The 23,259-nt window shown below is 45.2% G+C and overlaps 1 protein-coding gene across 2 annotated transcripts in view; it reads left to right on the forward strand.

Annotated features, from left to right (window-relative positions):
- The window catches only part of GLRA1 (glycine receptor alpha 1), a 78,957-nt gene that overhangs the window by 13,670 nt on the left and 42,028 nt on the right, over nucleotides 1-23,259 (forward strand). For both annotated transcript variants that reach the window (XM_008523889.2, XM_008523890.2), the window contains exon 2: nucleotides 18,589-18,716. In XM_008523889.2, the coding sequence (XP_008522111.1) occupies nucleotides 18,589-18,716 (128 nt within the window). The remainder of the gene's footprint in view (nucleotides 1-18,588; nucleotides 18,717-23,259) is intronic.

The following is a 23,259-nucleotide window of genomic DNA, read 5'->3' on the forward strand; positions in this document are numbered from 1 at the left end:
CAGTGCTATAAACTCAGTAAAACAGGATAATGGGACAGAGAATGGGCCACTGGAGTCCACCCAGGGCACCTACACTTTCACACGGGCCCATTATCTCCCTTGAACCTATGACATAGGGAGACAGGGAGGTGGGAGAGGATCGTTTCTTTCTACAGATGAGGAAACTGAAACCCTGAGAGGAGCAGTGACTCATCTAAAGTCTCACAGCCAATAAGCAGGTGACCTCATTCCATGTGGGAAAGTCAAAAATATCCAGGCAGGAAGATTAAATGGAGGAAAAAAGCAAGTAGCAAAACAGTATGTATAGCAGGTTCCCACTTTTATTTTATTAAATGTTTTATTGTTCTCATATGGGAAAGAAAAAAATCTAGAGAAATGGACCCAAAACTGTTTATAGTTGTTATTATCTCATAAGAATGAGACTATGGGGGACTTTCATTTACTACAGTAAATATTTCGGTAATGCTTGAATGTCTTACAACAATATATATCACTTTTGAAAGCTGAAAAAATAGATTTTTTTTAAAAGAGGATATCAGGGAGTGTGGGCACACAATCAAACTTGAAGCCCACCTTAATAAAAGATGATCTTCACAAGGTGGGAAAAAAATATGTTTGGAGTGATCCAAACCAGTACTCAGTTGATTGGTTTTCACCAAGCAACAACAAGCCTAGAGGCTGAGACTGTTTGGTGTGTTTGGAGGAATTTTCTGAGCAAATGGAAGTTGTTTTTCCCACTGAAGTCATTGTGCTGGAAGTTAATGTCATCGGAAAATGGAAGGCCAGAGTTATATTATAGACTTGGGTTTTTAGATCAAGTGATGGATGGGACATATTTTCATCAGGGTGACTGGAGCCCTACCTAATTCTGTGTGTAATTTCATAAAATCCTCCTGGTCATAAACAAAGTTAGAGATGGAGAGAATTATCTGACCCAATCCTTTCAATTCCCAGGGAGGAACTGAGGCGATGGGAAAAGGGATTTGTCTAAAGTCAACAGTGAATTAAATACTCAGCCCAGACAAGGACTGAGGACTCTAAGTTTCTTATTACCATGACAATTTTCCCTAAAATCTAATGATTGTTCCACTGGTAGTGTACAAGATAAATTTCAATGGTACGGGATAATTTTCTTTTATTTTACTTATCATGAATTTTACTTTACTGGGTACTAGAATTTACTGATTCCAGTATAATACTGATAGTTTATTTTAAGCTAAAAAAATTCAAGTTAAAAGTAAATTAAATAACAGTATATGAATTGGGCAAAACTTGTCATATGATGTGCAAGCAATCTGGGCTTGGAGAATACTGTACTCTACACCATTCTACCCTAGACCTTACTATTGGAGTAAACGGAAAATACCAGAAGAACTTGTGAAACTGGATCAGTTCTGAGCAAGGCCTAACTTTACCTTTAAGTCCCAAATAGCTTCTCAATGTGAGTCATGGACATGGGCTACTTATTTGAATTCAAATAATTGGAGAAAAGATGGCACATTTGGGCAAAAAGGAGGCACATGCAGCAGGCAGAGCACAGCAGGGATGAGGTCACCAACAAGTATCTATTTAAGCTGTATTCATAGTTTTCTATTCCCTTCTTATGTTAGATTGACATCTGTGACTCCCAACCCTTTGCCTTATGGACAGAAATTCCTCTAAATAATGATATTTAGAATTAATAATGTTATCAGATAATGTATATTTAGAACATACTATATGCCGGGAACTTTTCTAAAGCTCCACGTGCATTAACCATTTAATCTTTATAGCAACCCCATTTTGTGCATGAGAAAACTAAGTCAGTGATCTTACCAATCTGGGAAGCCTTTAGGCCACCTTGCCAATTCAGTTCAAAGTCTTCGTATGCAGAAAGACGTTGCACAAACCTCTCCAAAGATGCAGTGGGGCAGGGTGGAGAGAGCGGAGTCTCTGAGGAAAAAAACTGAGCGCTCACCCCAAATCATAGCCTTTCCCAGTAAGGGAGAGAAGTGGGGAGCACTTGGCTGCACAGGGCCCCTCGGTTCTGCTATCCAAGGTCCTGATTTCCTTTCCACCTATCACCATGGGATTTATCGTATTTTATTTTTTTCTTTTTCTCCCCAAAGCCCCCCGGTACATAGTTGTATATTCTTAGTTGTGGGTCCTTGTAGTTGTGGCATGTGGGACGCTGCCTCAGCGTGGTCTGATGAGCAGTGCCATGTCCGCGCCCAGGATTCGAACTGACGAAACACTGGGCCACCTGCAGCGGAGCGTGCGAACTTAACCACTCGGCCACGGGGCCAGCCCCATCACCATGGGATTTACAAAGAGACAAAATATAATAAGAAATAATACTGGGCAAGAAATAAAAAGAGGGGGAACAAGAAGGGGGAAAGACGGGGAGACAAGCAGAGAAATAAAGAGTGAAGACCCCTCAACTCAGGTCTACACTGGATTCAGCCAAGAACTCGCTGTGTGAGTCTCTTTCCTTCTTGGGCCACAGTACTCTCATTTGTAAAATGGATGGGTGGACTGAACTACACAACTTTTAAGATCTCTCTCAGCTCCACCATCCTAGGATTTAGAAACAAATGAAGGAAAAAAAGAAGGTAGAGGACCAGAAGGAGAGAGAAATTTATGTGGGAAGAAGCAAATGCTAAGGAGGAAGGATGAAAGAAGGAGGAAACAAGAGGAGAAAGAAAGGAAGGCATTTCCCAAAGTAGTTGGAGTCTGCTTATCTTATTGAAAGAGGAAAAGCAAAGACTCTTACATCAAGAATTACAACGAAATCTTTATCCTCAGGTAGCCAATTCCATGTCTCCTGTTGGTGGGAGCCACAGCTGATGTTGGTGGGGTTCACGCTGATGTTAGTGGGAGCCATGGCTGATATCTGAAGAACAGGGGCCTGAAGGGAGCCCTAGGAGGAGTGAAGATGCTGCTTTGTTCTCTATGTCCAGGAAGAAACGCAGACCCCTTCCGATAATCAATGGATGACAATGATTAGCATAATTCGAGTCTCTGGGAGTTGTCCTGGGGAAATGACTAGAGAATGTGCCAAGGAAGCTATAACTGCAACATTACGACATTGTGTCTGAGAGGAAGCAATCCTGGGAACTACCAGAGAAAATCCCAGGCCAGAGAGAGATCTGCCAAGGTCATCTTCTCCAACCTTTTGCCACTAAGCATCCCTTCCCTAACTCAAAGGATTTGATGCAGAATGACACTCAGTCCTATTCTCTAATCTTTTCCTAGTTGTCTCAGCCATCCCAGGCCTTGAGGTCCTTGAAGACAAAGACAGTGCCTCCAATTGATTGAATATACCCTTAATGCACATGGCACAGTGATAGACACATAGTGGGCTCTTCAAATCCATGTGATAATTCATCAATAGGTTAAAATGGTTCTATTCTCTCTCCCAATAATATCTATTCTGTTGTTTAACATTTCAGTCTAAACATCTTTCCTTTTCTTTACTCCACTGCCCCTGTTTCAAAGTCCAACCTGTCATTTGCCTGAGGGGACAGAAGCTGGCAGATACCTGCCTCTGTAGAAGTGAAGTAGAATACCCCCTCTGCAGGTGACATCTCCAAATCCAGAATTGACCCCAGGGAAGAAGCAAATAGATAGTGTCACTATATAAATTAGAACCACTGGTGCAAGTAAAAAGACCATAGATAATTGTTGACTTAATATACAATAAGCAACTTCTGTATACCAGATTCTTGGCTAAGCAATTTATCTGAGTCTTTTACTCTTTTCGACAATCCTAAAATTAAAATTAAGTATTCCTAGTTTACAGATGAAGAAACTGAGGCTCGAAGATGTTAAGTAACTTTCAAGGTCACACAAGTAAGTAGTAAAGTCACAATTCTGGCCCATTCCTCAGCAGGTCGTCCTTGTAGCATGCTACTGAGTTCAGCCTGTATGTGAACTCTTCCAGTGACAGGAAACCCCCATCTCCTTAGGCAGCCTCTTCCATTGTAGGGTAGTTCTAATGATCAAAATATTTTATTTTCCACATGTATCAGGCAGCCACATCCCTCTTTGAAAGTCCACCTTCCCTGGCCACCTGGAATAAGTCAGTGGGCTGCAGAAGGTACCTAAACTATGGAATCAGAAAGATCTGGTTTACTCATCCCCTACCACCTACTAGCCATGTAACCTTCAACCAAGTCACTTCTGCCATCTGTGCCTTCGTTGCTTCATCTGTACAATAGGAGCTATGTACCTCATCGAGTGTATTGGAGAAGAAAAATAAGTAATATTTTCAAAGAGCTTAGCTCAATGCCTGGCAAATAGTAACTAGTCAAGAATATTATTTTATTAAGTTGAGTCCCTCTTCCCCGCAACAGCCCAACAGAGATGTGTAAAAAATGATCCCTCTGCTTAAATCTCCTCTGAGCTAAACACCCACAGAGTCTTTAATTATTCCTTACAGGTCAATTTCAAGTTTGTTTACCAACCCAGTTGTTCCTTTCTGGACTTCCTCCAATCTGTTCATGTTCCTCTTAAAATGCAGCACCTATCATGGAATATAATAAATTAGCCAAGATTTGAAGTACAGCCCACATTCAATATTTCCTGCTGTACTTGCCTCTTTGGGTCTTTAGATTTTTCTGAAGTCCTTCAGAATTATTAGGTTTAACCTAGACTGGTATAAAACTTTGGTGAAGAATATCTGAATCTTATGAATAAAAACTTTAATTTGTATTTTTATTTGTAATAATGGCTAACATACTAAGTGGTTTTGTGTGCCTGGCACTGCATCAGCACTTGACAGATATTTTCTTCTTTAACCTCAACAATCCTAGGACCACCATTATTATCCTTATTTTACTGATAAAGAAAGCAGTTTGAAGAGCTTAAGTGACTTACCCAAGATCGTACAGCTATGTGGCTGAAGGAGATTTGAGTCCACTCAGTGCTATGCCCTAATTTCAAGCTATCTCTCATTTCAAGCATTTACGGGATGCTTGTTATATACAAGTACTCACAGGGATAAAAAATTGAATATGACACAGGCAGAAGACATAGGCAGGGCAATTTAATAGAAAAAGAAATGGTTACACGTCAAATTTATTCAATAAAAGGTAAAGAAATGTATCGCACCATGCAATGTTGGACTTCTGAACTACACTGTCACAAAGATCTCCCCTTCTCCCATCCAGCGCATTCCAATGTCTATGGCTTCTTGGTCAATATGAGTTAATGGAGAAGAAGGAAAAAGATAGAAACAGTCATCTCTCTTCTTTTAACTTTTGCTTCCTCACCATTGCCTTCAGCCCTTGCCCCTATCCAACTCCACCTAATGGAGAATTAATTTTCTCCATTATGAGAAATGAGGAGCCAGGCTGCTGGTCCGGGGGTGAGGAGGGGTTCCTTTACACTGGTACAGCTTTTCTGCCTTAGAAATATTCATACCCTTTGACTCAGCAAATTTGCTTCTAGGACGTGAATAGAGGTTTGTGACCAAGGGGGTTTTTCACAGTATATTTTATAATAGCTAAAAATTGGAAATAATATTAGTGCCCATCCATAGAGCGATAGCTAAATGAATGTTAATACAGCCACACAGTGGCATATGCAGCATTTAAAATTGTGTTTCCAAAGTTTAATAACAAGACAAAATCTCATTCAGAATCTTCAGTAAAAAAAGCAGGAAAAGAAACAGATTATAATCTATAGAGGGGAAAAAACCCTAGCAGAAATTTACTAATGTGTTAACAGTAGGTATCTAGATAATGGGATTGCCAGGTGGGTTTTATTTTTTTCTTTGAACTTCGTTGTATTTTTCCAATGAGCATTTATTTCTTTAATCATCAGTGGAAAATGCTACTTTTTTAAAGGGTTGGAAGAATCTGGTCTGAGGGCAGACAGCCAGCTTGTGAAGAACAGTTTTTGCCACTGGACAGTTTCCATCTGAACAGCAGCAATTACTACTCCGTTACCATCAGATCATCTTAATCCTATTGACTGAAATGCCAAAGTAATGCTATTAATTTACTACTTAACAGATAAGTTACTAAGAGCACAGCAGAAGGATTACCTGAGAAGGCTGTGGTCCCCCTCAGGTTCGCTTGAACCTCCTTGAAGATTCAAGCGAAAAGCACAAAGAAGCCTCTAGAAGTTCATATATTCATCCCCCATCATAGACCAATCTCTCTGAATTGATCAATGTCTCTAAGACCAATGTCTCTGAATCCGAATCTCATACACCATCAACCAATTCTCCCTGAATCACCAAAAATCTTATTAAACATTTACAATGTGCCAGGCACCGAAGTAAGCACGACAAAGAATTATTTATTCTTAACAAGAACCCTCTGAGCAGCAACTACTAATGCCCCCATTTTACAGATGCAGAGACAAAGACAGATACGATAAGTGACTTGTCCATGGCCACAGAGCTAATAATGGCAGAGCCTGGATTTGATGGCAGAGTCCATGTGCTTAACCCTGGAGCATGCCCCTGTTTCAGTCCAGAAATGAGTTCTTGTGTAGCATCTTATGCTTTCTTCAACATGATTTCAAATAGTAATTTATAAGTTAGGACAGGAAGTATCTACATTCTGTGGATGAGGAAACGAATGCTTAAATATAGCAAAGGACTTTCTCATGATCACACAGGAAAGAATGAGAACAGGCCAAAGTCAAATCAGGATTTCTGACTCCACATCCACAGCTTGTCCCACTCCCTGGGCTGCTTCTCTCTGCCTCTGAGACCTGCAACAAGAAGCAGGAGGCAGTGGAATTTGGTCCGTTTGCTCCTCCTATAGCTACACAAAGATGACTCTGCAGGAGGATCCTCAAGGTGCAGGGTTGACAGGCAAGAAACCCCAGAAAGAAAAGAAAGACTCAACAGTGACCCTCCTTCATTCTAAAACCAGGAGGTTGCACTGGCCACAGAACCTTGTTTTTTCTCATCGTCCATCTCTTTTCCTTTCATCTCACTAAGTCCCACAGGCTTCGCTGACACCTCTTCTCCCAAATTCTCCTCAGTAAATATTCCCTATAGAAGCTAACACTAAGCCACAAAGGAGCAGGAACAATGCAGATTTGAGTTGAGTGAGCTGTTTTAGCACACTTGGACAGCTCCTCCAAAACTCATGCCAAAATTCCAGCTCGATTAGATACATGTATCAACTCTGCCACCAAATCACCTTGATTAAGTCACTTAACTCCGCCAAGCCTCAGTTTCCTCATCTGAAAAATAGAGAAGAAAATACTACCCGTTGCATAGAGTTGTCGGGCAGATTAGAATGCACCTATGGGAAAGTTCTGTGCATGGCACCAAGAAAGTGTTTGATTATTGGTAGCCATTGCCATTATTGTTAGTTAATCTATGAGTCAATTTCCTCAACTATAAAAGGAAATGATAATCCCTACCGACATTGCAGAGTTGTAATATACAGTCATTAATTTATAGCACTGCTCAATAAATGTTTGGGTTTTTTTAATGAACAAGATGACCAGGAGCCATAATTCTATGACTCTTCTACCCACTTCTTCCCCAAGACGTTGGAACCTGCTGAGCGAGACAAAGAAGTTCCACCCCACTGAGCAAAGCTGCAGCTCTGTGTTTTAGAGGATTCAAGGGAATCAACAAGGTCTATTTAGAGCATTATTAGAGCCCTGGAGCTTCCATAAAACTCTGTATTTACATACAAATACCCACTTCAACTAAACCCTCTCAACTCACAGTGAAGTGTTCTCTTTCTGAAGACCAGTCACTCCGTTTATTCAAGGCAGCTTCTGATTTTAATCCAAGTTGCTCTTTCCACAGTTTAAAATCATTTCTTCCTCAGTGCACAGTGAGGATTGTTTATTCTCTCAACATCCTCCTTTGAGTCACAGTCTCTCGGATGCTCGAAGACCACACACATCCAGGCTCCACTCTGATGAAAATCTCTGTTTTCTCTGGGATAAATAGCCCCGTCTTGCTGATGCATTTCCTAGGGGTTCATTGCAACTTGGCTTATTTTTCACAAAAGGTTTGAACTAGTACAGACTTGGGAGGGAAAAGTGGTATGTTTTTTCTAATAGGACCAGACATTCAAGTGCTTATTTGTCTTCACATAGGTTTCCCTCGTTTCGTTTGGGAGCCCTTGGAAAGCAAGGGCTATGGCATATTCATTACTCATATAGTTAAGAGAGAAGTCTGTGGGTCAGGCAGACCTGGATAAGTTATTTAACCTCTATGAACCTCAGTTTCCTCATCAGTAAAATGGGTTAAATCTTACAGATAAAGCACTTAGTGTGATGTGTGGCACTTTATAACCAATCGATAAGGGCTAGCTGTTATTATTAGATTATTTATGTGCTGCTCAGTCGCCTAGTACAACCTCTGACTTATAGTAGGCACTCCATAATTATTTTGGATAACTAAGTAAATAAATGAAGTAATAAATTAATGCAATCTCAAATGAGATGATGATTACCTCAAAGTGCCTGGTGAATGGAAAAGGTTGACTGACCTGAGAAGGAAGAGTCTCTGTCCACAGCATCTGGAAAAGCACCATGACCTTCTGCCATTCAGACATGCCTGCCGTTGGTAAAGGCAGGTCGTATTTTAAAGATGAGGGAACTGAGATGGAGAAAAATAAAATGAAAGGGAAGTGTACTCCAGAGAAATTCTGAGAGACGATTTAATAAATAGTCAAGACTGTTTCACCCATCCCCTTCCTGTCTTTTGGGAATGACCAAATGGTCAGGATGCCCCAGACCAGATCTGGAGATCCTGGGCACATGAAGGTGCTGCCATCCGAGATCCTGAGCAGGTCTCTTAACCTTTCAGGTGAGCCTCAATGTCATCACCTGTACATGGAGATGCTGTCATGGGGATGGTATGAGGATCAAATGCAGTGACCGATTTGGAAGTGCCATGTTAACTAGAAGTGTTATCTGTGTGAGAGTAACGGTCACATTGTTTCCAGCCCAAACTTTCCAATTCCCAGAGCTCCGTGAATTCTCACTTCTTGTTCCAAATAGTCAGGCAAACATTTATATCATGAACCAGAGCAGCTCCTCAGAGGGACTTTGCAAATCACTGTCACTTGGAAGAGCCAGGAGAGTGTAGTGGTTAATAGTATGGGCTTCAAACACCAGCTGACAGGTGGGCTCTGCCACTTCCAAGCTGTACGACCTTGGCTAAATTTCTGAAAACGCAAGTGTTGGCGTCCTCATCTGTAAAATGGAGGTGATGATGCTGTCCATAGGCTTGTTGAGAAGACCAAATACAGCAACATACGTAAAGTACCCGGGACATAGTAAGCCCTCACTGAGTGGTAGCTATAACTGTTATTAACTAATATCACGTCTTTATCTGTGTTTACCCTACTATTATTTCTCCTCAATATTTATACTCCCAGGTCTTTGCAACCTCAAATGACCAGTCCCTGTTAATCAATGTAATCTTTTTCCCCAAAACTTTTTGTCCAGAGGCCCTGAGCCGCGTTCTCTGCAAAGAGGTGCTTTTCCAGGGCGATGGACCTGATTATAAAGAAAGCCGCGCTGAAGGCAATGAGAGCCACATGCTCTCCTCTCCAGCTCGTGGGACGCATGCTGATGACGCAGGGCCCACTCAGAGCGACGACTCAGGCACAGCAAACCCCATAGGCCTGTTCTTCAGCACACCAGCCTCTGAAGAATCCCCCTGGATTCCTCACACTGTAACTCACCTGAGGGGCTCCTTGATGCCCATGGGCTCAAGTGAAGAGTCCTTTCACCGTGGAACCAGATTGCAGAATGACGCTGCAGGTCAGAGGCACAGGAAAATTTCCCCAACTGACACATAGGGACAGTCAGGGCAAAGTCAGATGGCTGCTGTAGAATTATAATTAGTGACCTAAGAGGGGAGAAATATGGGATTTATGCACAACATATGCTTGCCCTAGGCCACTGATTCAAGTCCTTCCATGGGAGAGTTGTGCATGCTCCTGAAAGAAAAAAGACAGCATCTTCAGCATCTTCTCCCCTTTTCCTGTCTTGGCTTTTCCCAGAGTTCATCAGGTATTTTCTCCAGGGACTGACTAGGCATTAGGGCTAGAATGGGGGGGCAGAGGGGAGGTGTTTTCCTCCAGTCAAATCACATCACTGATGCCAAGTACCTGCACAGCTAAATTCAGCTTCCTCTGGAATGCCAGGTATATATCACTCATTTAAAAAATATTTATTGAGCCCTGACCATGTTCCAGGCTCTGTCCTTGATGAAAATTGTATTTATTAAGAGCCTGGAAAGAAGCTTGCAAAAATCGTTCTCTCAGGATCTTGCCTACATAAGGCCTTGCCTCAATTCCTAGGGAAAGGAAGGTTACAGAGTTGAATGTTGAGCTTGAACCAGAAAACACCAAGGGCTGCCATGATTCCAACCATGAGACGTACCCACGAGTAAGGAGAAGAGAGGTGAGAAGAAAGAAAACATCAACCCAATTTAAGGACAGAGTGGTATGCCAGAGTGAGATCAAGTCACACGCACCTTACGGCCTAATTTTCTTGTTTGTAAAATGGGGACAGACATCTCTACCTCTCAGGCTGTTGGGAAGATAAAATGAGGTAAAATATGTAATGCTGTTTCTTGCCACCAAACAAGAAAAATAAAAACAAAGCTATTTGGAAATAAAATGAGAGGCTGTGAGAAGCAGCGGCTCCCTCTCCAGGTGAATACGTTTTATCATACACAGGAAATTCTACCCCAGATAGACTGGGTTTGAGGACCTAGGATGCTGCAGGAGGGCCAGGACCAGGGTGAGGCCAGTGAGGCACCCAGGGCACAAAATTTCAGGAGGTGTTCACTCAGGGCCCTGCAAGTGCAGTGTTGGCACTTACACAACCCTGGGAGTGAGTGTCTCCTGAAATTTTGCTAGGTGCCTCATTTGCCTCGCCCTACTGCTGGCTCTGCCATGTGGGGTTACATAAAATAAAGCAGGAGAGTTAGTGGATGGAAGGCTCTCCCAAGGAACAGACTGGAAGCAATGATAAGGAGTAGGAGAGATCCCTTGAGAATCAGGCTTTCCCAGGGGCACGGGAAGAACCAGATGGAATCTCGAGGTTCCTTTCAACTCCAAGAATCCAGGAGTTTATCTTGCTGCAGAAGAGAATAATGTTCAGATACCTGTGCTTACAGGAAGCAGAGAAAGCAGTGGGAAGCAGGACAGGAAGGAGGAAAGTTGTCTTGTTCTACAAGACCCTGGGGAGAACTGGGCTCAGGACATGCCAACTGCAACATTCTGCTCCCAGGGGTGCTTAGCAGATCATGAAGTGAGAGCAATAAAATGTCAGTCACTCCCAGACCAGCCTAAGCCCCTTACTGAAATCAAATAAAATCAGAATTGCACAGCTGGCCAGGGGAAGCCAGATGTTGACCTGAGGATGCAACCCAGGCAAAGCTGAGGATAACAGGCAGGGCCAGTGCTGCACAACAACCCCCAAGTCCGCGGGTGTCAGAGCCGGGGACAGGAAACTGGTTCAGTCCATAAGGCTGGAGAGTGCCAGCCTCATTCAGCCCCACCTCTTCCCAGGAGCCTAGGACACCACGCCTCCCCACCACCTCTCCATTCCTTTCCCAAGGCCAGCCCACAGGCAGAAGAAAGCTTTCTCCCCCAAGTACACAACATGGACAATGGCAAATATTGGGTCTTTCTAAAAGTGCACAGAGGCTAAAATTAATAAAACTCAGAAAAATTCTCTGATTCCTGTCCCCACCTCCCCCCAAATACTGCCTTCCTCCCCTGAAGCACCATAGCAGTCCAGTTATACGGCCTAAGCTGGATGGCAACATATTATAATTGTTTAGGTACCTAATCTATTCTACTTGCTGAATATAAACAATGAGAGGGCAAAGGCCGTTCATCCACAAATGATAATTGATCACTGCCACATGCCAGGCACTGAACGAGACAGACACAAACTCTGCCCACATGCAGGGCTTTTTCTGTCGGCAGCAATCTGTTTACCTGCATCTCCCCCGGAGTGCCTTATGCATATAGTAGGTGCTTAATAATTCAGAAGGACCAGAGGATTTTAGAGGAGGTCCCATAGCAGTGAGACAAGCCACCGCTCCACAATCTCATCCCTTGGCAGAGGCTGATGGTGCCTCCTGCTACCCTGCCCTGCGGGTCAGGCCCAGAACCCTTCTCTGAGCAGCCACCAGCACTTGAATGGAGTGGCACTCAAGGGAAAACTGTTTACTGTGCCTGATCTAATCCAAAACTGGCATTTCACAGATAAAGAAACTGAGGGCCATCTAAGAGAAAGAATTAGCCCAAGACCACACAGAAAGTTAGAGAGAGCCAAGACTGGAAACCCATGCTTCCCAGCTCGCATCCCAATGTTTTTTCCTATGCTCCACAGTGACCTTCAAAATTGTACAGTAAGTAAGTGCCCATGGACCTTCAAACAATCTCTGACTGGTTGACCAGGTACTTTCTGCACAGAATAAATACCAGCTCAATGGATTACCTCCCTGCCAAGGCAAAGGGGATAGATATTCTGGCCCAAGTCAGAGGACGAGTTGCCTGGAAACCAAGTTGGTCACCGACCACTTGGGGGAATCTTTGGGGGCCCATTTGCCAAGCTTGACCAGGTCATAATTCGGTATAACTAGAAACAGCTGGAAAATCAGGATGGATCATTTGCACTGTAAAGAGATTGGGGAGAGAAAATCTTCCCTTAACTTTCAGATGCACCATAAGGGCATAGGCCAGGGGGCCAATCCTTGCGACTCCCAACCCTGCAGACTCAGTGTTCCATCCTCACTTCTTATATTTGTTCTCTCTCACTCTCTCTCTCTCATTCTTTCTTTCTCTCCCTCCTTCCCTCCCTCAAACACACAGTAAACTTCTTTCACTTCTCCAAGTCCTCTCTTACCTCTAGACTTTACATGTGCTGTTCCTTCTACCCAGAACACTCTTCCTCCACTATTTCTTCCAGGTCAGCTCCATACACAACCTTCCCGTTTGACTGTAAAGCCACTTTCTCTGCAAAACTTTTGGAAAAACCCCTCCTCCAACCAAGTGCCATTGGAAGTCCATCCTCTGCTCCCGGAACTCCTCCCTGACAGCACTGGCCATACCTCAAACACCTCCACTTCCACACTGGCCTCTTCTCTTCCCTCCCACCTCTCTTCCCTCCTCAACCCACACCTCCAACCTCCTCCTGCAGCCCCACGCATCCACCCCCTGGTTCTCCTCAGCCTCTTAGTCCGTCCTCCACCCTTCCTTGTCCTTCAGCCCCTTTTCCACCCCTGACCTCCTGACTTCTCTGCCCATGGCAAACTGAGGAGATGGGATCTGTTGGGGGGCCCCCCTCTGCTAACCTAGAGTAGTTCTCAGGGAGGTGGTGCCATGCAGGGTTTAACTGAAACTTTTTCTCCCAGGTATGGTTCCCAACCCCAGCTCATCTGAAATTCAGACTGACAGCTCCATATTGATTCTCTATTTCCAATTGCTGTTGCAACTGGAGAATGAGAATCTGAGCATTGATCTGGCCTTTCTCCCAACAAATCCCCGAAAAATGAGTTCTTCCATTGGAGAGAAATCTTGAGACCAGATGGGGAAGAACCAAGACACAAACACGCTCGCATTCCCCTAAAGGAGTCCAGATGAACTTGGACCCCAAGACCAGATGTGTGAAAAAGAAAAATAAAGAGGGAATGTTGTAGACTATTAAATGATGGTTTAGGGCCAGAAGGACTCTTAGAGATTGTTCTAATCCCCTCATTTTATCATTTGGGAAATTGAAAACCAAAAAGAGAAGTGACTCACAAAGGTCACACAGCCCCCACTTCACTATGTCACCCTGTCTCCAGGCCCACAGTGGTCCTTTCCATAGTCTCTGCCATTAGGAATCTAAACTGAGGTCTTTTAAGTACCAAAGTCTCCTAGTGTGATAAAGCCCCTGACTAAAGGGTGGGAGACGGTTTAATGCTCTGTCCAGTCAGCGCAGCCTTCACCATAAGCCTTCCCAGCGAGGGACAGAACACTTGGTCCCAGAGGACCTCACTATCTTTCTAAAAATTACTATTAATCAAATCCGTCTAAACCACGTCTGATTCACTACATTACATCGCAGTAATCCCTGAAACAATTTGCATCATTTCCAAATGCTTTTATAGGGTCAGCAAATCCTGACAATCAAATGTTTCGTTTCCCAGATTCCATCCCGGTTCTCTGTGCAGTAGCTCACTGTCTTGAAGCAAATGTGTAAGTTCCCCAGAGGTTGTGGTTCCGAATGTGCGTCCAGGGCCCGGGGATGCATATATGCACTGCACAGGAGCACAGAGCACAAAGGTACTGCAGGGGGCCCGTGGACTAATTCTGTGCAAATGTGCTAATTACAGACAGAAATGTACCATGGTTATCAAGTGGAGGGGCATGGCTGTTTGGGCATTAAAATGGAGGCTTTGTATTTGAAAAAGAATTAGGGAGATTTTGGACGGGGCGGTAAAAGATGGGAGATGATTTTAGATGTTCACACACAATGATAAGGTTAATTATTAGTGAACCAATTCTCTTCCAGTTCTTCTCATTATCTCGAGAAGAAAGCCTCAGTTCAGTGTTATGTGTCTCGAACACCTTTCCCCATCTTCCTCTGGAACTTTGGGCGGGCCTCAGGCTCAGAATGTTGGCAATCGACAGGATGTAACTAGAATTTTAAACTTTTGTTTATTTTCATTGTATTCATTATTATGATTATTTCTACTATGTCAAGTAATACTGGTTTTTCATTTGTAGGTAGTCAAATATAAAGTTCTCTCAAAACAGGGTAAGTTTAAAAGAAGTGAGGCAATTTAAGGAAAAATTTTTAAGTGACTAATCATAGAGGTGGTACAGAAACAGAAAAAAATGTGAAAGTGATACCCAAGAAACCACTGGAACGTGACATATGGGAGAATCCCGACTAAAGAATCTCGACATTTCAGAGAATTCTGCCGTGACTCATTTGACAAAACAGAGGGTCCTTTGGCAATTCACAACTATTTCTTCCCTGTTTTGAAGTGTGGGAAATTCAGAGTGTAGGTGTCAGGATGGCTGGAAGTCAGACACACGTTTTGATTTCCTTGGATGTAACAGAATATAACAAGCTTCAAAAACAAATAGCAGGAGTAGCAGCTGTCACGACCTACACTCTTCACCATCTACAGATGGCTTTCCCACACGTTGTAGCATTCAGATGAGGCAACACTGGAAAATTTGAGTTCCAATCCCTTCTCTCATCAAAGTGCTGTGTGACCTGAGCCCAGTTCTTTAACTTCTCAGAGTCTCTGTTCCCTCCAGTTCAGTTCATTGTGCCGGGTTTTCAGTGAGTCAATGGCCTAGTAACCAGACTGCAAATGCCTCGCTGCAGACCTAGGAGCTGGGATGCGCAGAGGACTGCAGCTTTGGGGAGGATGTGGGTGTTCAATGGCGCATTTTGCTAATAGCAAATAGTAGGGGATAATTGGGGGCGAATTCATTCTCTCACTGTACCGCCTAACGGGATTCAGGCTTATGAAGGAGGCCTAAGGGCCAGGGGGTGGCCTGGGCTCTGGTAACTGCTGAGAGGGAGTCCTGTGTTCCCAAATCTCGTTATCTGAGAGGACGGCCGGACAGAGAACAGGACCTCATGAAAGCTTCATCACTGCCACTCCTGGAGAGGTTCTAGAAGTGAATGACAGCAGCAGAAAAGGCGTAAATCACCAGTTGCGTGCCTTGTGGTCCCCTCTGCTCACGCCAGAGCCACAGAGCAGCCACGAGTCTGGGGCTGAATGGAGAAATGGCTGGGACTGTGGTACTAGCAGGCGGCCATGGAAGGCATCTGGCAGGACTTCCTAGCCATGTGGGGTCCAGGGTGCAGCTGAAAGCAGCTGTGAGACCCAACGAACCCCCAGACTGGCTCTGAACTGCTTCAGATACACACACACACGCAGCAAGGCAAGAGCAAGACAATATATTGAGTGCCTGCTATGCTGCAAGAACTGCCCTAGGTGTTTTTTACCTGTGCCATCTCAGTTACTCCTTGTGGAAAACTCATTTGACATATGAGGCAACTAAAGTTCAGAGAGGTTAAGTAACTTCCCCAAGGTCACACAGCTAGTAAATAACTAAGACAGGATTGACTCGAACTCATCTGTTCCTTTCACTCTTTTTGAACTATTCTATATTACATCTCACCGTACATTTCAGAAACACACACAGGTGCATTATACACACCATATACATGCATCTACAAAGGCATTTTACACATTCATATCCTATGCCCCACATGTACATACACCCCACATATACACACAAAAATGCCCATACATTATGCCACACTTAACAACACACTTTCACATGAACACTGGTATTCACATTTTTGCACATACGAATCTGTGTAACACAATCCACTGTCCATCCACAAACAGCCCCGTGCATGCCCTAATCCCCACACACATCCATACACATCCACATACTTGTATACATAACACGCGTATACATCACACTTAGAAACCTACCCACATCACGCAAACTCACAAACATCATAGTCATACATGTAAAGACAGTAAAATGCATTTGTCCCTCATCCTGTCAATCAAAACTAGCTCTCCAGTAAATGAACGAGGGACCTTCAGATCGTAAGCATGAGCGTCTCAATAATCCTGGAACGCCTCTGAATCGTCAGAGGAATACCAGATCGCTTTCAGGATTTTTCATTCCTGGGTATAACAGTCTAATCATTTTTAAATTGTTAACCCATATATGAATATTCATGAATACCTTACTGGCCAGGATATTTGATAAGCAGCATATCATTCCTTCATTCATTCATTCATTCACCGTGCAATTCCTGAGCACCGATTATGTTTGAGACACCATGGAAGACACAGCGGGAGATTAAAAGAACAAACAATAAATAAAGACACCATGATTCCTGCTCTTAAAACGCAAACTCAAGTAACTATATTACAAGGTAGCGTGGCTCAGGAGCTGCTGAGTGAGGCGATGAGAGAGGGGAGGGGACAGGAGACAGGACGGCTCCAGTCCTAGAGACTGGGAAAAGGTTGGTGCCGTCTGGGGAAACTGTGACCCTGAAGAGAAGCTGGAGAAGGAAGCTGTGGCCTTCAGTATGGGAGGCGGACGGAGGCACAGGCAGGACACGCGGATGGACTTGCCCTGCATGTGTTTGCAGGTGAGGACGGGCTTAAGAGGGAAGCCGGGGCAGAGACAAAGATTTAAGAGTCATCCTTTAGAGGCGATCACCTCAACACTTACAACTATGAGATCAGAGAGGAGCCAAGGCGAAGAACAGGAGACACTGACTGCAAGTCCTTGGGGAACATGATGTCCTACTTGGCTAGGCGACAGGATCTTCCGTCTTACGCAACACACGCCTCTCTCTCTACACGCACTTCCTCCAACCTACCAGCCCCTCAGCCCCACACGACAGGGTTGCACTAGCTCCTAGCTATCTCCTGGGGATGATTTCGGGACTAGGAAAGTTCAGTTGCCCAAAGCAACCCAAATAATTGTTCTTCAACCCTCCGGCTTCCAATCTAGACTCTTCCAGAAATCTGCACGCCTTCGAGAGTGTGGTGGGAAGGGCACTGTTCTCAGACGTCGGTAGTTCATGCTGTGGTGTGGATGAGGACCTCGAACCACATTGTGGAGTGGGGGTGTGGGGAGGCGGTGACGGAAACAGCGGGAAGCATCCCCAGCAATTTGATCTCAAATCCCCTAACCCTTGATCCCTTGAGACAGGCTACCCCTGATTTACTCTGGGACCTGCATCTGTCCCTTCCCCTGGCTGTGCCTCAGGTTTCCCAATTGAGCATTTTCTAAAGTGCATGTTTCACGAGCTAGCAGTCCCATAGGTAGAGGCATCTAGGCTTCTTAAAGCTTCTGCGAAGACCTGAGGAAAAGATGCCTGATTGCGTTTGTGTCCCAGATGCATTTGACTCAGGCAACCTTTTTTTTAATTAGTGACTCTGATTCTGAAGAGAAACTTTGGGGAAAGGCTGGACTATCCGGTCTGTAAGATTCCTTCTGGCTGTGCTGCTCCGTGGCCATGCAAGAGCGCAGGCACCCAAAACACGGGGCTGGGCCCGGCAGGAGGTTAACTCTTCAGTCTCCTCTCTCAGGGAGACCAGCAGCCAAGTGGGGTTGCTGGAAACCCCAAAGATGCAGCCTTAAAGGAGTCTTCAGCAGGGCGGCCCCGTGGCTGAGTGGTTAAGTTTGCACACTCTGCTTCGGGGGCCCAGGGTCTCGCCGGTTTGGATCCTGGACACAAACATGGCACGGCTCATCAGGCCATGCTGAGATGGTGTCCCACATAGCAGAGCCAGAAGGACCTACAACTACAATATACACTATGTACTGGGGGGCTTTCTGGAGAAGAAGAAGAAAAAACAAAAAGAGTCTGCAGCTTCTTGGCAGTCATCCGACACTCGGCTGCCAGCCAGGATCCCATGCTGGCTGATATTTGGGCAGAGTAACTAGCTTATCCTCGGCCTTACCTCTTTAAGGATCCGTATTACCTATTTCTCAGCCTAAGAACAGCCTAGTGGTTCTTGGGGCTGGGGAAGACTGGGATCTGATCACAGCATGAGCACAGGCCGTCATTAACCCTCTGCTTTCCTCTCTCCCTTCCCAGCCTTGCAGCGTCTAAGGAGGCAGAAGCTGCCCGCTCGGCGCCCAAGCCTATGTCGCCCTCGGATTTCCTGGACAAGCTCATGGGGAGAACCTCTGGATACGATGCCAGGATCAGGCCCAATTTTAAAGGTAGAGAAAACTTTCCTTCCAGATCACCAGGGATCTGCTTTCCTAGATTACAGGAGCAAGCGCGTGGCATTGTACGCAGACGGTAAATACACGATGTGCATCCCGTGATCTTTCCTCTTTCAGACACAGCCATTGTTAGTCAAGTCAGTCTTCTCTCCCACCCAGCCCAAACAAAGCCTCCGAGAATCCAACCCAACAGCACCTCTGGCTGTCAGGAGTCAGTCTGTGAATTAAAACCTGTTCGCTACCTCTGATGTAATGGACAGACAGCAAACGTGGAATGCGGTGAAATGGGTTCAAGTTTTGGTTCCTCTAAAGGAAGCAGCCTCTCCTTAGCCCTAGTCCACCCTATAGGAACATAGGCCCATGTTGCCAGATCATCCAGTATTCCAAGAAGAGCCATAAATCAAGATTTATGCAAAATGTCCTTATTCCTAACACATGTCAATTCAAACAAAATATGTCTGTGACCCACATATGCCCTGTGGGTAGCCAGTTTACAGACCCTCACCAAAGTGATCTGAGAAGCTTCTTTTAGCTCTTACAGTCCTATGAGATCTTAACATCTATGACAAGAGGGGACTAGTTCCCGTCGTCCACTGCTGCCTGAGGAGGCTGTAACCATCTCAAATCGCTGAGTGGGATTTGGCAGGTACAGCATGCAGGGCCTCCTCGGGAGCCTGCACACTCCCACCTTCCTGCCAGCACCCCTGCAAAATTCTTATTTCAAGGACCCACTGCCAGCCTCCTAATCAATTCTTGATTTCAGATGCCCTTCCTCGCTGTTCCTTTTGGCTCAAGTCCAAGACCAAACAAGGGAAGTGACAGCTGGTAACAGCTTCCTAATATTTGCACCCTTTGCTCCCGTTCTCCAGTCCCCTTCTCAGAGTGTCTGCAAATGGGTAACGGTCTGGGAGCTGCACTGAGGTTTGTACTTGAGCCCACCTCCCACCCCTGTGTGCCCTGAGGCTCCATGGCTCCCCCAGAACCTTGCTCCTGAGGCCTATCTTCCAGCATCATTAGCATAACCGTGGTTCCCTCCAGGATAGAGAAGTCAGGACTGTTACAGCACACTGGGTTTAAGCCCTACCAGGGTCACAATCTCAAACACCCAGAGGGACCAGGCAGGTATGGCATGTGAGTGAAGCAGGATGGGAATCAGAAAAGGAAGAAAAAAAAAGCACAGGGCCCATCTACCAGCAGCCACTTCTCAGCTCCTGCCGGCAGCAGGCCTTCCAAGAAAAGACTTGAGTCGAGTCTGGGGTTTTATGAGAAATCATCCAAGTAGGCAGCTAAATCACATCTTTTAGGAACACCATTGGCCAAATCAAACACGTTGGAGACCTGACCACCAGGTTGCATCCCCTGCCCCTGGCAGTTTTTGGGAATTCTGGCCCACAACGCCCCCTGGTGGGCCCTCTGGGAACTCCATCCTGAGTGCCAGGGTCTTGCTCTCCTGAGAAAGGAGGGCCTCTGTAGGATGTGCGGGCATCCAGGTTCACGTGCATACCACCGTGCTTGGCACATAGAAGGCCCTCAACAAACCTTTCATAAACAGAGGAATGAGTGAATGAACCAACAAATATGCTCAGGCTTAGAGCAGTTCAGTGACTTTCCCAAGTCACTCTGTCAAGACTAGGGATTCTAACCCAGCTAGCTACTCTGACTCAAATTCTTTGTCTAATGCCAGTGAATTATTTATTTGTTTATTTGCTTATTCATTTATTTATTTGCTTACTTATTTAGCAGTAGACGTTTTTAAGAAATAAAATTTATCTGAGACTATGAAACCACTGAATCAGGGCCCTTTCCTCCCCACACTGAGAACCTTACTCCGAACACTGGGACCCCAAATCTACAGGACTGGAAAATCTCTTAGGCCTCTCCCAACTCTGCACTGTCTCTAACCCCTTCGGTGCCCTCTGAGTCGGGCTCTGAGCATCCTCCTGGAACCCCACCCCAGGGGTGAGGAAGCAAGATGTCTCTTCTCTTCCTTGGGGTGAGGGCTGAAACACTGGCATGAGGGGACCTCCTCCCCTGAGCCCTGTCGTCCCTTCACAGTTCCACCAGGCACAAATAGGACTCCCAAAAGCCCCACACAAACGGCAGAGCTCCCGAAGAGGCCATGCACATAAGGCCGCTGTGACCCCAACACAGTAGGAAGAGGCATGCATTGTTCGGAAACTCCACAGAGCGATTAATCACTCAGCACTTTCCTTCAAGCACCAGAAATTCTGCCTGCTCCTGACTCTCCTGCAGACACGAGTGGCCGGGAACAGCAGGCTGGGTCTGCAGAACACAGTGGGAATCCAAATCACAATATAGGAAATAAGGGGTGCTAAAATTGGATCCTAGTCCTCTCACTCCTTATCCGATACGTGTGACCCAGAGTAAATCACTTGATGCATCCGGACCTCCATTTCTGCATCTATGAAACGGTCCAGTAAGACGAGGCCCTTTCGGCTCTGATATTCTGTATCTCCTCTAAGACGTGTAGGATAATGGCTCCCAGGATCAGGGGCACAGCCCAATGCAAACACATATACGAAAACAAAATGAAACTTTAATATTTAATGAAATATATACATTATCCTGTTGCCAAAGGCAGCCGGATTGTAATTTTCTCGAGGATAATTTAATCTCAGATTTATTTCAATGAACCGCACCTCCCCATGGGGTCCTTCGGCTGGCGCCCTCTAGCACACATAAATCAGGACCTAATTTATATGGGAGTCACAGTGCCAGACACTCACAGGGCCTGGGTGGGAACTCCATGCACGTTATTTCAAGGCACAGGCAGTAACTCTTTGAGGCATCTTAATGGTATGAGGCTAAATGAAAAGAAAAACCTGGGTCTGAGTCTAAATGAGGGGAAAAAAAAAAAAAAAGCTAATGGATTGTTTAGGTAGAAGTGCCAAGGAGGCAGATTTCCACACAACATAGGGCAAGTGTTTTAGCAGGCAGAGCTATCCAACCGTGGAAAGGGCTGCTCAAGATGAAATGAGTTCCCCGCTACGGGAGGTGTTCAAGCTCTCAGCCTTGAGTGGGTAGCTGGTCTACAGCAGTGGCTCCTAAACTTGGCTGTGCGCAAGAATCATGCTCCTTAAATAATAGACTCTGGACTAAGCTCCAGGGACTTGGGTTCTCTGGGGCTGGGGCTGGGCCGAGGAATCTGCAGTCTAACTAGTTCCGCGAGATGATCCCACTGCAGACAGCCTTGGCTGCACATCAGTTTGGGAAGCAATTGATTAGGTGAGCTTTAAACACCTTCCAGCCCTGAAATTCCGTAACCTTGTAATTCACATGGATAGCTTCCATAAGGGAAGTCCAAACCACTGGAGCTCCAAGTGACAGCCCAGATCAAGAGCTACTCTCCCAGACTGATGGGGAAATTGCGACCCAGAAAAGGGAAGGGGCACTCCTGAGTAAAAGAGCCAGCCAGCACCGGAGCTGTGTCTAAAACTGAGGAATCCTGGCACTCCCTTGGAGAGAAAATATGGATTCTCACCACAAGATTGAGTCCCTTCCTACACCAAGATTTCTGAAAAGAAGGAAATCTTGGCTGAGTTTGGGTGAAATGCTTGGGCTACTTTTTCAAGAGAGACAGAGAGGAGCGGGTAACAGAGGACGCAAGTATATCTGCTTCCTTCTTTCCGCAATCAGAAACTTGGGTTCAAGTCCTGGCTTCACCACTTGCTGGGTAATAAGCCCAGGTGAGTTACTAAAACTCCCTGTGCTCCACTTGTTAAATAGGGACGGTCACTCTGCTCTGCCTGCCTCAGGACCTCTGGGGAGCAACAAGAAAGTGGGCCTGAAAAAATTCACCATTGCACATTGCAATCTTCATGTGAATGAGTATGGCCCGTTATCCAAGTCTAAGCCACCTTTAAGGTCACCTCAAGGTCATCAACTTCCTGAGGTCTTCCCTAAAACCTCGCTCTCAAGAACCTCTCTTATACCTGGACTCCTGCTGCATACATCACTCCTGCTGCATACATCACTCCTACTCGTGGTCTCACATTCCTCTCTGGTTACTTCACACTGGCCCTCTTGTCAGCTCACGTGGAAGCCTAGTGCTTAAAACCCTGGATTCTGCCACTGTGTGACCTTAAGCATGCCCCTTCCTGTCTCTGAACCTCTTTCCTACAACTCTAGCCATTAAGACCACCAGCTTTGGAATTACATAAATCTTAACTCAGACTCTAGCTCAACCATTTACTAGGTGTGTGGCCATGGACAAATGACCCCTCTGAGCCTGTTTCCCCATGTGTAAAAAGGGGGTGATAACCATGTCTTCTCATGGAGTCGCTGAGAGGATGGAAAGATATTACGTCAGTGACACTCTCAGCACCACAGCAAACCCTGAAATGCCCAGTAAACGGCAACTGCTATAATTAATAGTGTAAAATGAAGAGATCGGGCTTCAGCTGGACAGAGGTCCCTCTACCAATGAGATTCCAAAGAGCGAATATTCCTCTGCTTCTTTCCTATCCTTTGCAATAGGCTTCAAAAAAATTGCCTGGAAAGTATTTAACAAAGACTT

Source organism: Equus przewalskii, chromosome 13 (assembly GCF_037783145.1).
Source record: "Equus przewalskii isolate Varuska chromosome 13, EquPr2, whole genome shotgun sequence".
Lineage (NCBI taxonomy): Eukaryota > Metazoa > Chordata > Mammalia > Perissodactyla > Equidae > Equus > Equus przewalskii.